Source organism: Cololabis saira, chromosome 15 (assembly GCF_033807715.1).
Source record: "Cololabis saira isolate AMF1-May2022 chromosome 15, fColSai1.1, whole genome shotgun sequence".
In the NCBI taxonomy this organism is placed as follows: domain Eukaryota; kingdom Metazoa; phylum Chordata; class Actinopteri; order Beloniformes; family Belonidae; genus Cololabis; species Cololabis saira.
In genome coordinates, this window is record NC_084601.1 from 36,724,950 (window position 1) to 36,739,720 (window position 14,771).

Sequence of the window (14,771 nt, forward strand, 5' to 3'; positions counted from 1 at the left end):
ACCTGCAGTTCTGTGCAAACGTATCTGTAAACTTAAGTCTTATTGTTCTATATTTAATTTGCAGTCTATTCAAAATTCTAACTTAAAAAAGAACCTGGCTCCCTGGAAATAACAAAAAGACACCACAGATATATTATTTATACGCGAGCACTGCCTTTGTTTCTCTGTTTGAATCTCGCCACAGGTCTTTCTGTGCAGAGTTTGCATGGTTTCAGTTGTTACTCAGAATGTAACATAACTTATTTAGCTGAACATGGTGGTGCAGACTGAAACTGCTTGTGGTCTGTTCTTTCTTTTACCGCCTCGGGGTGAATGTAGCGTTTGACCTCTTTTAAAGAGGTCAGAGTTTAAATAAAGCAGCCTGTAAACCGCTGTGACGTTGTTATCTGCTGGTTTCCAGGGGTTGATGGGGAGTTAATGGAGGACAGAGTGGGACAGCCGTGTTGGAGTGTCGGGATCTGCGTCCTTCCATCTTTACTCTCCATCTGCTTCCTGGTTTTGTTTGGACTCTACTTTTGCTCAGGTGAGTAACCAAATTAATGAAGTACAGATTCTTTTTATGTTTTAAAAAATGTATTAATTGACCTTAAGTAAAAGGTCTGGCTTCTTCTTTATCCCCGTTCACTGATCATTCCCTCTATCTTCATACTGTCATCGCTATCTGTTGGTGGCCTAAAGGAATTGCAACGCTCATTCAAACTGAAACTGCATTTTTAACGTCAAAAGATTAAAGGCCTTTGTGGGTTTGGAGCGGGGATCGGCAATCCGGGGCTCTAGAGCCGCCCTAGTGGCTCCCTGGAGCTTTTTCAAAAATGATTGACCTGATTGACCTTTTTTTTCCTTTTTTTCTTCTTTTTTTTAATTTTTTTTTTCCTTTTTTTCTCTTTTTTCTTCTTCTTTTTCTCTTTTTTCTCCCTTTTTCCTTTCCTTTTTAATCTCGTCATTTTGACTTTTTTCTCGAAATTTTGACTTTTTTCCTCAAGATTGTATTTCAACTTTTTTCTCAACATTTCGACTTTTTTCTCGACATTTCGACTTCTTTCTCGAGATTGTACTTCAACATTAATCTCGAAATTTCGTTTTTTTTTTCTCGACATTTCGACGTTTTTCTCAACATTTTGACTTTTTGCTCGAAATTTTGACTTTTTTTCTCGACATTTCAACCTTTTCTCAACATTTCAACTTTTTTCTCGAAATTTCGACTTTTTTCTCGACATTTCAACTTTTTTCTAAACATTTTGACTTTTTTCTAAACATTTTGACTTTTTTCTCAACATTTTGACTTTTTTCTCAACATTTTGACTTTTTTCTCAACATTTCGACTTTTTTCTCGACATTTCACCTTTCCCCATTTGCCTTCATTCTAAGGCTTATACAAGACTTTTCATTTTTTGCGGCTCCAGACATATTTGTTTTTTGTGTTTTTGGTCCAATATGGCTCTTTAAACGTTTTGGGTTGCCGACCCCTGGTTTAGAGAGACTGAATGATAACATGCGGCAGAGAGGGAGACCAACATTGTATGAAGGAATCTCGAGCAGTTTAGTCCACGGGCCAGAGCCCAAAATTTCTCTTGTCAGAACCACTCATGGTGACAAAACTTACTTATAATTTTTGAACATATCCATGTCTGTAGATGATATTTTGGTATGATAATAAGTTAACCCTTCGTGAGTGGCAGCTGTATCATAGTTTGAGTGACATTATGTGATGATTCTTTACTTGGTTAACCTTCTTAACACTATCTTAGGTACACACAGAACTTGATAGCCCAACTATAATCAGATCTTGACATATTCCCATTAATAATGATGTTAATTTTGTTTACAATATTGTTATGTTTATAAAACTAAGCTGGTTCCTTATCTCATTGTTATGTCCTTTATGTCGTGTATTTGCAGATAAAGACCAGTTTGTGACATTAGTGGCTGTTATAGTTTATAGCAGCCTAATGATGCTCTTCTAGTTTAAGGCTCACAATGACATGTAACAATGATATAGTAGGGGTATTTTATACATTTCCTGAATCCTTATGGGCCTGTGAGTATTCCAGTTTTTGTATTTTGTGTCTCTGTTGTTCCTAGATGACACAGGGATAAAAGATAGTATATCATTTAGGTGAAAATGGTGTAAAAATGTGTGTTGTTTAAAGAGCTGCAGTGACCTCTATGTTGGTCAGAAAGATTCACATCTTAGCTTGAATGAATGCTTTAAAGGTCAATATTGTGAAACATTGACAGATATCCTGTACATGAGTCTAAACCAGGATATGCAGCAGCATCTAAAATGTAATTTTCTGAAGGGGCTGAGTGACTTCATGAGCTGATAACTCTGATCCAGCTGCCACTCAGGAAGGTTATCATACCAAAATATCATCTACAGACATAAAAGAATATTGGAAGAAATAATAATTCAGGAAAAGCTTTTATGTGTGTAAAGACACTCAAACTATTAGGAGAAAGCTTTGTACACGATCGTGTTTAATTTGAAAGCAGGCTCCCAACTGAAGTTACATAACAATAAAACAGTAATCTCTGATGTTATCTGTTATGCCTGTGAAGGGAATGTGTTGAGAGAATCTGCCACACATGATGGTGCTTCTAACTATGAACTAGAATAGGTGATAGGGTACATAACACAAATGAAAAAGCATAACAGAGGACTGAGTCACGGAAGAGTTTAGTTTCGTTACAGGCCTTGGCAGCAGAGCTTAACGCAAACAGTAAAAGGTAAACACCCACAAAGAATTGATGGTGCAAAAGTTATGCTCTGCTTAGAGTTAAAACACTTTGGATAAGAGAAGTTAAATCATAAATCTGAGAGCTGTAAATAAGAAAAGAAAATACAAGTGTGTTACACCAGTTAAAGGTCTCGAGACATGCCCATGCTGGATTACAGGACTGTCTCAGAAAATTAGAATATTGTGATAAAGTTCTTTATTTTCTGCAATGCAATTAAAAAAAATAAAAATGTCATACATTCTGGATTCATTATAAATCAACTGAAATATTGCAAGCTTTTTATTATTTTAATATTGCTGATTATGGCTTACAGTTTAAGATTAAGATTCCCAGAATAATCTAATTTTTTGAGATAGGATATTTGAGTTTTCTTAAGCTGTAAACCATGATCAGCAATATTAAAATAATAAAAGGCTTGCAATATTTCAGTTGATTTGTAATGAATCCTGAATGTATGACATTTTTGCATTACAGAAAATAAAGGACTTTATCACGATATTCTAATTTTCTGAGACAGTCCTGTATATGCCATGGAAATTTCATTTTTATAATAGATTGGTTAACTGAAAAATCACCCTTTTCATGTTTATTAAGTCAGTTCATTTATGTTCAAAAAGGATATAATAGTAAGATCATTTCAATTGATTAGGTTTTCACATTATGAAAGATCTTTCCTCTTTAAATAAGAATGGCCACTAGGTGGCAGCATAAGCGCGTTTAGACACAGACACAGTTTCCACTCAGGCCTCATTTTCTGCATTAGTTTTCCCTTCAGACTGCTCAGGAGTTACTCAGGAGTTGTGCAGGAACACGCCTGGATGTTGGAGAGACTTTCATTTGAATGGAAAGTGACCAAAATTCTAAATTTTAACTGCAACCTTCACATCAAATCTAGCAGCAGACAAGGAGTCATCATATTTGATCAGCCAGAGGTATAAAAGGTCTTTTTTCTGTAAACTCTTGTTTACTGAATATATCCACATAACACTTATAAACACAGCTTTAAAAGGCCGTTGTTGTACATTATTCCAGGGCAAAAGTGAGAGCTTTTTTTTCTGATTTTTTGATCCACGGTGACTTTGGAGATGTGATTTAAGCCTGTAGCTCCTATAATGTAATAATTTCCTGAAAATGTAATAAAATTTGCACTTAACTCAATCAAAAATGTAATAAAATCTATTAATTTAATAACTTCACCAATAATGTAATATATAATAATAATATATAATAAAATATCCTGACTGATATTGTAATAACATTTTTACTGATAATGTAATACCTTATTACATTATTGGGAATTTATTACATTTTCAGGTGGGTCTTTTTTTTTTTTTTTCCAAAACTGATAATGAAACTTGACAAATAATGTAATATATATGTTCATTTTCAGTCCAGAGTTCTACATTTTGTGTTTTAAGCATCTAAGAACGTTATATACACTGGATTTGAAACACCAGAATGACTATTGCACTGCAAAAACTCAAAATCTTACCTGATTTCTAGTTAAAAAGGCTCATTTTTAGTCAATAAATCTCATTACACTTAAAACAAGAGTCATTACCAGAAAAATAACTTATTAGAAAATTTTCACCTGTTTCAAGTACATTTTCACTTGAAATAAGTAGAAAAATCAGCCAGCGGGACAAGATTTATCTTCTCATTACAAGCAAAAAAATCTTGTTCCACTGGCAGATTTTTCTACTTATTTTAAGTGAAAATCTACTTGAAACAAGTGAAAATTGTTGTTTTTTCCAATGATGTTTTAAGTGTAATGAGATTTTTTTTGGCTAAAAAGACATTTTAACTAGAAATAAGAGAAATATTCTTGTTAAGATTTTGAGTTTTGCAGTGTGTTAAATTGCAGACTTTAAGTACCATGTAATAAATTCCCAATATCGTAATAAGGTATTACATTATCGGTAAAAATGGTATTACAATATCAGTCAGGATATTTTATGACATTATTGGGGAAGTTTTATAACATTTTCGATTGAGTTAAGTGCAGATTTTATTACATTTTCAGGCGTTATTCAGGTGAAACTACATTATAGGATTCTACAATCGTCCTGGGCGGCGGCTCACGCCTGCTTCAGCAGCAGCCCGTAGGGACGGATGGATTCCTGCACGATCACCCTCTTCTGGGCTTCAGTGGAGCCGTCGGGGATGTAAACCATCCAGATATCTTTCCTCTGGCACTTCACCCTTTTCTCTGGGTTGATGCGGTTCTGCAGAACCACTTTGTACGTCTTCCCGTCCGCCTTGGACTTGAAGGTTTTGCAGTATTTCTCTGCCGTCTTGATCTCCGGTGTGGAGTAAACGCCCTTGCCCCGGGTCTCCTCGCTGAGGAGAAAGCTGGCCCCGGCCTCCAGGAAGCTGGGCTGGTCCTCCGGGTCTCCCTGGTGGGTGAGGATGATGCCCAGGGAGCCGTCCATGTTGTGTCCGTGGTAGGAGACGGGCCAGGCGTCCTTCCCCGTCCCCAGCCACTTCTCCCCGTCCTCGTACTTCTTGATGACCCGCAGGGCGACCCGGTTCCACCCGCAGGGACGGACGTAGGGCTCGTCGCCGCGCAGGAACTTTGCACTTCCATCCTGCAAGGTCAGCAAAGGGTTAACTAACGGTCAAAAACGTAGGAGGACGGATCAATGAACTTGCATCATATAGTACTGCAGAAAAAATACTGTATTCCGTTAGAAAAAAAAGAGAGACTTTGACTTGACTTTGACCTTATTTGGGGACCCTTTTTGGATTTTTTGCCTTTATTGGACTAATGATCTGAATCATCTACTATATTAATGAATGTGTTTACGCAGGACTTGATTATTTAATTTATTATTCATTTGTTCCAGTATTGACAGGCATATGTGAAAAGAAGTTAAATGATTTTGAATGATGTAATCTATTCACCATATGAGGGAGGGAAGGGGAAAGGGGTGTGTTGTTTTATTTATTTTTATTTCTTTTTTTCTTATTTTTTAAATTTCTTTTTTTTTATTTTTTATTTTTAAATTTTTTATTTTTTTTCTCTCTTATTATTATTATTTATTTATTTTTGTTTAATTAATTTTATGAAAAGTAAAAAAAAAAAGGGGGGGGGGTATTGATAATTATATTGTTATTGTAAATCTTCTTTTTTTCTTTTTTTTATTGCCCTCAATAAAGATATCTATACAAAAAAAAACACTTAGGAGGACTCTTATGCAGATCACTATCTCACTCAGCTCGTTGAGGTTAAAGGTATTCTTTTATTGAATGGTGAGAAAAACATTGCTGCATGCATACACTGCAAAAAACTCAAAATCTTAACAAGAATATTTGTCTTATTTCTAGTTAAAATGTCTAATTTTTAGTCAAAAAATCTCATTACACTTAAAACAAGACTCATCACTGGAAAAATAAATTATTTGACAATTTTCACCTGTTTCAAGTAAATTTTCACTTGAAATAAGTAGAAAAATCTGCCAGTGGGACAAGATTTATCTTCTCATTACAAGCAAAAAAATCTTGTTCCACTGGCAGATTTTTCTACTTATTTTAAGTGAAAATCTACTTGAAATAGGTGAAAATTGTTGATTTTCCAGTGATGAGTCTTGTTTTAAGTGTAATGAGATTTTTTTGACTAAAAATGAGACATTTTAACAAGAAAACATTTAAAACATTTAAAAAAACAATCTTAACAAGAATATTTGTCTTATTTCTTGTTGGAAAAAACAACAATTTTCACCTGTTTCAAGTAGATTTGTACTTAAAATAAGTAGAAGAATCTGCCAGTGGAACAAGATTTTTTTTGCTTGTAATGAGAAGATAAATCTTGTTCCACTGGCAGATTTTTCTGTCATTGTCAAATAACTTATTAATAAGTTATTTTTCTGGTAATGACTCTTGTTTTAGGTGTAATGAGATTTTTTTTGACTAAAAATGAGACATTTTAACTAGAAATAAGACAAATATTCCTGGTAAGATTTTGAGTTTTTGCAGTGTAATGAAGATTTTGTAATGAATCCATTTAATCAATCGCCTTTTTGTAACCAAATAAACAAAGCGTCACCTTTATGTTGGTAAAGTCATAGTTGTAGGCAGGATCGAAGAAGTCTGCAGGGTTGATCTTGACGGTGGTTGCACTTGCAGGTTTCCTCTCGGGTGCAGTGAGAGCCAGTGGGGAACTGTACATGTCCTTGCTGTCCAGGTCGTCTATTTCCTGCAGGGACAGGGTCCCCAGACTCGGGTACTCCAGCTCCGTCAGGCCCTCCTGCTTGTAAAACTCCCGCAGGGCCACTATGTTGACAAAGTCCTGCGACGTGAGCTGGGAGTTCCCGCTGGTGAGCTGGACGTTGCAGCCCGAGAGGGCAGACAGGGCCTCCAGATACAGCTGAGTGCCCGGCATGCTGCTGGAAACACACGTGCCCTTGAGCCAGGAATAGAACTATCGCCTTTTCAATCGCTTGATCAGAGTTGGAAAAGCAGAGTTTCTGTCTGCTGCTCCGGCATGAAGCAGCTTTCTTGGTTTCTCTCTTGTACTTTCACTTTCACATACAGCCGGTCGTTTCCTGTAAGTCACACTTGGGCGTGTGTTGGGTCTTACATAACTCTTTGTTAACTGTTAACAGGGTACATTATTCTGTCCTTATTTCAGATGATGGGAAAAAAAAAGTTTCCTTTTTTGGAATACAGAACTGTCTCAGAAAATTAGAATATTGCGATAAAGTCCTTTATTTTCTGTAATGCAAAAATGTCATACATTCTGGATTCATTACAAATCAACTGAAATATTGAAAGCCTTTTATTATTTTAATATTGCTGATCATGGTTTACAGTTTAAGAAAACTCAAATATCCTATCTCAAAAAATTAGAATATTCTGGGAATCTTAATCTTAAACTAAGCCATAATCAACAATATTAAAATAATAAAAGGCTTGAAATATTTCAGTTGATTTGTAATGAATCCAGAATGTATGACATTTTTGTTTTTTTAAATTGCATAACAGAAAATAAAGAACTTTATCACAATATTCTAATTTTCTGAGACAGTCCTGTATTACATGAAGAATATAAGTATAATTAAAGCTGCAAGCAGCGATGAACGGGCCCTCGCACTCACGTCCACCGACCCCATAAGCATATCAGAAATGACACCACCCACGACTCTCTATGTCAAACCATTCAAATGTTATAGCAGAAAAAAGGAACAACCAATCAGAAGAAGGGGCGGGGCTAATTCAGGCCAATGAAGGTCAAGGACTCCATACAGAGTCTGATGACACCACCCACGACTCTCTATGTCAAACCATTCAAAAGTTATGGCAGAAAATCGGGACAACCAATCAGAAGAAGGGGCGGGGCTAATTTTCACCAATTATGGTCAAGGACTCATTACAGAGTCCCATGACACCACCCACGACTCTTTATGTCAAACCATTCAAAAGTTATGGCAGAGAAAAGTATTCTAGGGGGCGCTGTTGACCCGTTAGGCCACGCCCATTAATGCAAACCATGAAATATCAAATTTATCACCAGGTCTGGCTTGCATGCAAAATTTGGTGACTTTTGGAGAACTATCAAATATGGACCAATCAGATGAAGGGGACGCGTGCTTTTTCGCGTCTAGCGTCGCCACGGTAACACTTTTGAAAGAGAAAAGTAATGTACGTCGTCGCAGGACAGAGACGCACATTTTGATGTAAAAACACAAAAATTGCTGACAAAAAATTTCATCATAGGTACAGCCAGGTTCGAACTCTCAAATTCTGGCACCAAAGACCGCAATGCTGTGGCTGAGCTATGTCTCAGCTATCCCTTTCACTTCGACTTACTGGCTTAAGAGAGACCAACATAGCGATAAAATGCCTGGAACTTTTTTTTCCTAATTTTTTTAATATTTGTAAGGTATAAATATTAGTAAAACACTACTATTTTTATTACTTTTTCTGTAACCATTCTACCGAGGTTCTAACCGGGCTGAGCACGGGTCTATTTCTGATATCACCATATTACAGGGAGCTGATTGGTCGGGGAGCGGGGCTGTCATCACCCTACTCGCCACTGATTGGTCGGGGGCGGGGCCGTCATCACCCTACTCGCCACTGATTGGTCGGGGGCGGGGCCAGCAGACGTTTGAATCAGGAAGAGGGACTCTCTATGTCAAACCATTCCAAAGTTATAGCAGAAAATCGGGACAACCAATCAGAAGAAGGGGCGGGGCTAATTAAGGCCAACGAAGCTTAAGGACTCATTACAGAGTCCCATGACACCACCCACGACTTCCTATGTCAAACCATTAAAAAGTTATAACAGAATAAAGGGACAACAAATCAGAAGAAGGGGCGGGGCTAATTCAGGCCAATGAAGGTCAAGGAGTCCATAAATAATCTGATGACACCACCCACGACTCCCTATGTCAAACCATTCCAAAGTTATAGCAGAAAATCGGGACAACCAATCAGAAGAAGGGGCGGGGCTAATTAAGGCTAACGAAGCTTAAGGACTCATTACAGAGTCCCATGACACCACCCACGACTTCCTATGTCAAACCATTCAAAAGTCATGGCAGAGAAAAGTATTCTAGGGTGCGCTGTTGAGCCGTTAGGCCACGCCCATTAATGCAAACCATGAAATATCAAATTTATCGCCAAGTCTGTCTTGCATGCAAAATTTGGTGACTTTTGGGGAACTATCAAATATGGACCAATCAGATGAAGGGGGGTGCGCTTGTTGGCGTCTAGCGTCGCCACGGTAACACTTTCGAAAGAGAAAAGTAATGCGTGTAGTCGCAGGATGGAGACACATATTTTGATGTATAACACATCTGTGTTCACGTTACGGTTCGGGCTGAATTGATTCTCGAAGGAATGGCATAAATTTCGCCAAAATGACACAATTTATTCAAAATGGCCGACATCCTGTTCGGTTTCGGCCATGGCTCCAAGAGACTTTTCTTTAAGTTGTGCCATGATACAGGTGTGTACCGATTTTCATGCATGTACGTCAAACCGTATTGTGGGGCTTGAGGCACAAAATTTTCCGGGGGGCGCTGTTGAGCCATTTTGCCACGCCCATTAATGCAAACCATGAAATATCAAATTTATCGCCAGGCATGGCTTGCATGCCAAATTTGGTGCCTTTTGGGGAACTATCAAATATGGACCAATCAGATGAAGGGGGGGTGCGCTTGTTGGCGTCTAGCGTCGCCACGGTAACACTTTCGAAAGAGAAAAGTAATGCGTGTAGTCGCAGGATGGAGACACATATTTTGATGTATAACACATCTGGGTTCACGATACGGTTCGGGCTGAATTAACTCTCGAAGGAATGGCATATATTGCTCCAAAATTACGCAATTAATTCAGAATGTTCAAAATGGCCGACTTCCTGTTCGGTTTCGGCCATGGCGCCAAGAGACTTTTCTTTTAGTTGCAACATGATACAGGTGTGTACCGATTTTCGTTCATGTACGTCAAACCGTATTATGGGGCTTGAGGCACAAAGTTTTTTCTGTCGAACCAATCAGATGAAGGGTGGGCGCGCTTTTTGGCGTCTAGCGCCGCCATGGTAACGCTTTTGAAAGAGAAAAGTAATGCGTGTTGTCGCAGGATGGAGACGCACATTTTGATGTATAACACACTTGGGGGCACGTTACGGTTCGGGCTGAATTAACTTTCGAAGGAATGGCATAAATTTCGCCAAAATGACACGACTAATTCAAAATGGCCGACATCCTGTTCGCTTTCGGGCATGACCCCAAGAGACTTTTGTTTAAGTTGTCCCATGATACAGGTGTGTACCGATTTTCGTGCATGTACGTCAAACCGTATCGTGGGGCTTGAGGCACAAAGTTTTCAAGGGGGCGCTGTTGAGCCATTTTGCCACGCCCATTAATGCAAACCTTTAAATATCAAATTTTTCGCCAGGCCTGACTAGGGTGCAAAATTTGGTGACTTTTTGGGCATGTTAAGGGGGGCAAAAAGGCCTTCACTTTGTCAGGAAAATAATAATAATAATAATTAAAGCTGCAAGCAGCGATGAACGGGCCCTCGCACTCACGGCCACCGCCCCCCATAAGTATCAGAAATGAAACCACCCACGACTCTCTATGTCAAACCATTGAAAAGTTATAGCAGAAAAAAGGGACAACCAATCAGAAGAAGGGGCGGGGCTAATTCAAGCCAATGAAGGTCAAGGACTCCATACACAATCTGATGACACCACCCACGACTCTCTATGTCAAACCATTCCAAAGTTATAGCAGAAAATTGGGACAACCAATCAGAAGAAGGGGCGGGGCTAATTAAGGCCAACAAAGCTTGAGGACTCATTACAGAGTCCATGACACCACCCACGACTTCCTATGTCAAACCATTCAAAAGTTATAGCAGAAAAAAGGGACAACCAATCAGAAGAAGGGGCGGGGCTAATTAAGGCCAACAAAGCTTGAGGACTCATTACAGAGTCCCATGACACCACCCACAACTCTCTATGTCAAACCATTCAAAAGTTATGGCAGAGAAAAGTATTCTAGGGGGCGCTGTTGAGCCGTTAGGCCACGCCCATTAATGCAAACCATTAAATATCAAATTTATCGCCATGCCTGGCTTGCATGCCAAATTTGGTGCCTTTTGGGGAACTATCAAATATGGACCAATCAGATGAAGGGGGGGTGCGCTTGTTGGCGTCTAGCGTCGCCACGGTAACACTTTTGAAAGAGAAAAGTAATGCGCGTAGTCGCAGGATGGAGACGCACATTTTGATGTATAACACATCTGGCTTCACGATACGGTTCGGGCCGTATTAATTGGCAAAGGAATGGCATAAATTGCGCCAAAATTACACAATTAATTAAGAATGAACAAAATGGCCGACTTCCTGTTCGGTTTCCGCCATGGAGCCAAGAGACTTTTCTTTAAGTTGCGACATGATAAAGATGTGTACCGATTTTCGTTCATGTACGTCAAACCGTATTATGGGGCTTGAGGCGCAAAGTTTTTTCTGTCTGAACCAACCAGATGAAGGGTGGGTGGGCTTTTTGGCGTCTAGCGTCGCCACGGTAACGCTTTTGAAAGAGAAAAGTAATGCGTGTTGTCGCAGGATGGAGACGCACATTTTGATGTATAACACACTTGGGTGCACGTTACGGTTCGGGCCGTATTAACTGCCGAAGGAATGGCATAAATTTCGCCAAAATGACACAACTAATTCAAAATGGCCGACATCCTGTTCGGTTTCGGGCATGACCCCAAGAGACTTTTCTTTAAGTTGTGTCATGATACAGGTGTGTACCGATTTTCGTGCATGTACGTCAAACCGTATCGTGGGGCTTGAGGCACAAAGTTTTCAAGGGGGCGCTGTTGAGCCATTTTGCCACGCCCATTAATACAAACCATTAAATATCAAATTTTTCGCCAGGCCTGACTTGCATGCAAAATTTGGTGACTTTTTGGGCATGTTTAGGGGGGCAAAAAGGCCTTCCTTTTGTCAGAAAAATAATAATAATAATAATTAAAGCTGCAAGCAGCGATGAACGGGCCCTCGCACTCACGGCCACCGCCCCCCATAAGCATATCAGAAACGACACCACCCACGACTTCCTATGTCAAACCATTCAAAAGTTATAGCAGAAAAAAGGGACAACCAATCAGAAGAAGGGGTGGGGCTAATTCAGGCCAATGAAGGTCAAGGACTCCATACAGAATCTGATGACACCACCCACGACTCTCTATGTCAAACCATTCCAAAGTTATAGCAGAAAATCGGGACAACCAATCAGAAGAAGGGGCGGGGCTAATTTGCACCAATTATGGTCAAGGACTCAATACCGAGTCCGATGACACCACCCACGACTCTCTATGTCAAACCATTCCAAAGTTATAGCAGAAAAAAGTATTCTAGGGGGCGCTGTTGAGCCATTAGGCCACGCCCATTCATGCAAACCATGAAATATCAAATTTATCACCAGGCCTGGCTTGGTGCAAAATTTGGTGACTTTTGGAGAACTATCAAATATGGACCAATCAGATGAAGGGGGCGCACTTTTTGGCGTCGAGTGTTGCCACGTTAACGCTTTTGTTATGAGAAAAGTAATGCGCGTCGTCGCAGGAAGGAGACGCACATGTTGATGTAAAAAAAAAACACACAAATTGCTGACAATAATCTTTGCATTGAGCTGGGATCGATCCCGCGATCTCCCACACGAAAGACGGCGACATTACCGCTGAGCCACGAATCAACTTGGCTATTTTCTGACTGACTGACTTAGGAGATACCAACATAGCGATGTAATCTGAGTCCCGAATTGTTTTTTCGTAATTTTTAAAATATTTGTAAGATATAAATATTAGTAAAACCCCACTATTTGTTCTTTTGTGAATAGCATGTTCCAGTCTTTACTTCCTAGACACACACACTGCATGGAAGGGAGCGTTTGATTTATTGTTCACGTAACATTACTTTTATTTTTTCACAACCAAACCACGCACTTTATTTATGTCATTTGCACCGGGCAAGGACAAAAAATAAATGATTCCACCAAAATTCCAGAGATTTTTGTGGTTGGCTGACACATTACCATCATATTTCAAATATGTCAAACCATTCAAAAGTTATAGTCAGAAAATATGGACAACCAATCAGAAGAAGGGGAGGGGCTAATTCAGGCCAACGAAGCTTAAGAACTCATTACAGAGTCCCTTGACACCACCCACGACTTCCTATGTCAAACCATTAAAAAGTTATAGCAGAAAAAAGGGACAACCAATCAGAAGAAGGGGCGGGGCTAATTCAGGCCAATGAAGGTCAAGGACTCCATAAAGAATCTGATGACACCACCCACGACTTCTTATGTCAAACCATTCAAAAGTTATGGCAGAGAAAAGTTTTCTAGGGGGCGCTGTTGAGCCGTTAGGCCACGCCCATTAATGCAAACCATGAAATATCACATTTATCACCAAGTCTGGCTTGCATGCAAAATTTGGTGACTTTTGGGAAACTATCAAATATGGAGCAATCAGATGAAGGGGGGGCGCGCTTTTTGGCGTCTAGCGTCGCCACGGTAACACTTTTGAAAGAGAAAAGTAATGCGCATAGTCGCAGGATGGAGACGCACATTTTGATGTATAACACATCTGGGTTCACGATACGGTTCGGGCCGTATTAATTCTCGAAGGAATGGCATATATTGCTCCAAAATTACGTGATTAATTAAGAATGTTCAAAATGGCCGACTTCCTGTTCGGTTTAGGCCATGGCGCCAAGAGACTTTTCTTTAAGTAGCGACATGATAAAGATGTGTACCGATTTTCGTTCATGTACGTCAAACCGTATTCTGGGGCTTGAGGCACAAAGTTTTTTCTGTCTGAACCAATCAGATAATGGGTGGGCGCGCTTTTTGGCGTCTAGCGTCGCCACGGTAACGCTTTTGAGAGAGAAAAGTAATGCGTGGTGTCGGAGGATGGAGACGCACATTTTGATGTATAACACACATGGGGGCTCGTTACGGTTCGGGCCGTATTAACTGCCGAAGGAATGGCATAAATTTCGCCAAAATGACACGATTAATTCAAAATGGCCGACATCCTGTTCGGTTTCGGGCATGACTCCAAGAGACTTTTCTTTAAGTTGTGCAATGATACAGGTGTGTACTGATTTTCGTGCATGTAGGTCAAACTGTATCGTGGGGCTTGAGGCACAAAGTTTTCCGGGGGGCGCTGTTGAGCCATTTTGCCACGCCCATTAATGCAAACCATAAAATATCAAATTTTTCGCCAGGCCTGACTTGCATGCAAAATTTGGTGACTTTTTGGGCATGTTTAGGGGGGCAAAAAGGCCTTCCTTTTGTCAGAAAAATAATAATAATAATAATTAAAGCTGCAAGCAGCGATGAACGGGCCCTCGCACTCACGGCCACCGCCCCCCATAAGCATATCAGAAACGACACCACCCACGACTTCCTATGTCAAACCATTCAAAAGTTATAGCAGAAAAAAGGGACAACCAATCAGAAGAAGGGGTGGGGCTAATTCAGGCCAATGAAGGTCAAGGACTCCAT

At 39.7% G+C, this 14,771-nt stretch overlaps 1 protein-coding gene across 1 annotated transcript; it reads right to left on the reverse strand.

The window, feature by feature from the left end:
• Positions 1–4,799: 4,799 nt before the first annotated feature.
• LOC133461305 (uncharacterized) lies at positions 4,800–7,273 on the reverse strand. The gene is made up of 2 exons (XM_061742166.1): positions 6,785–7,273; positions 4,800–5,327 (listed from the first exon to the last, which is right to left on the reverse strand). The coding sequence occupies exons 1-2, from the start codon at positions 7,118–7,120 to the stop codon at positions 4,818–4,820; spliced, it is 846 nt and encodes a 281-aa protein (XP_061598150.1). The 5' UTR covers positions 7,121–7,273; the 3' UTR covers positions 4,800–4,817.
• Between the last annotated feature and the right edge of the window lie 7,498 nt (positions 7,274–14,771).

Excerpts from the sequence above, each read along its gene's own strand:
- LOC133461305 (XM_061742166.1), bottom strand. The coding sequence starts at position 7,120 with ATGCCGGGCACTCAGCTGTATCTGGAGGCCCTGTCTGCCCTCTCGGGC. Across the intron at positions 5,328-6,784 it reads ATGACTTTACCAACATAAAG|GATGGAAGTGCAAAGTTCCT; the intron begins GTGACGCTTTGT and ends CTGACCTTGCAG.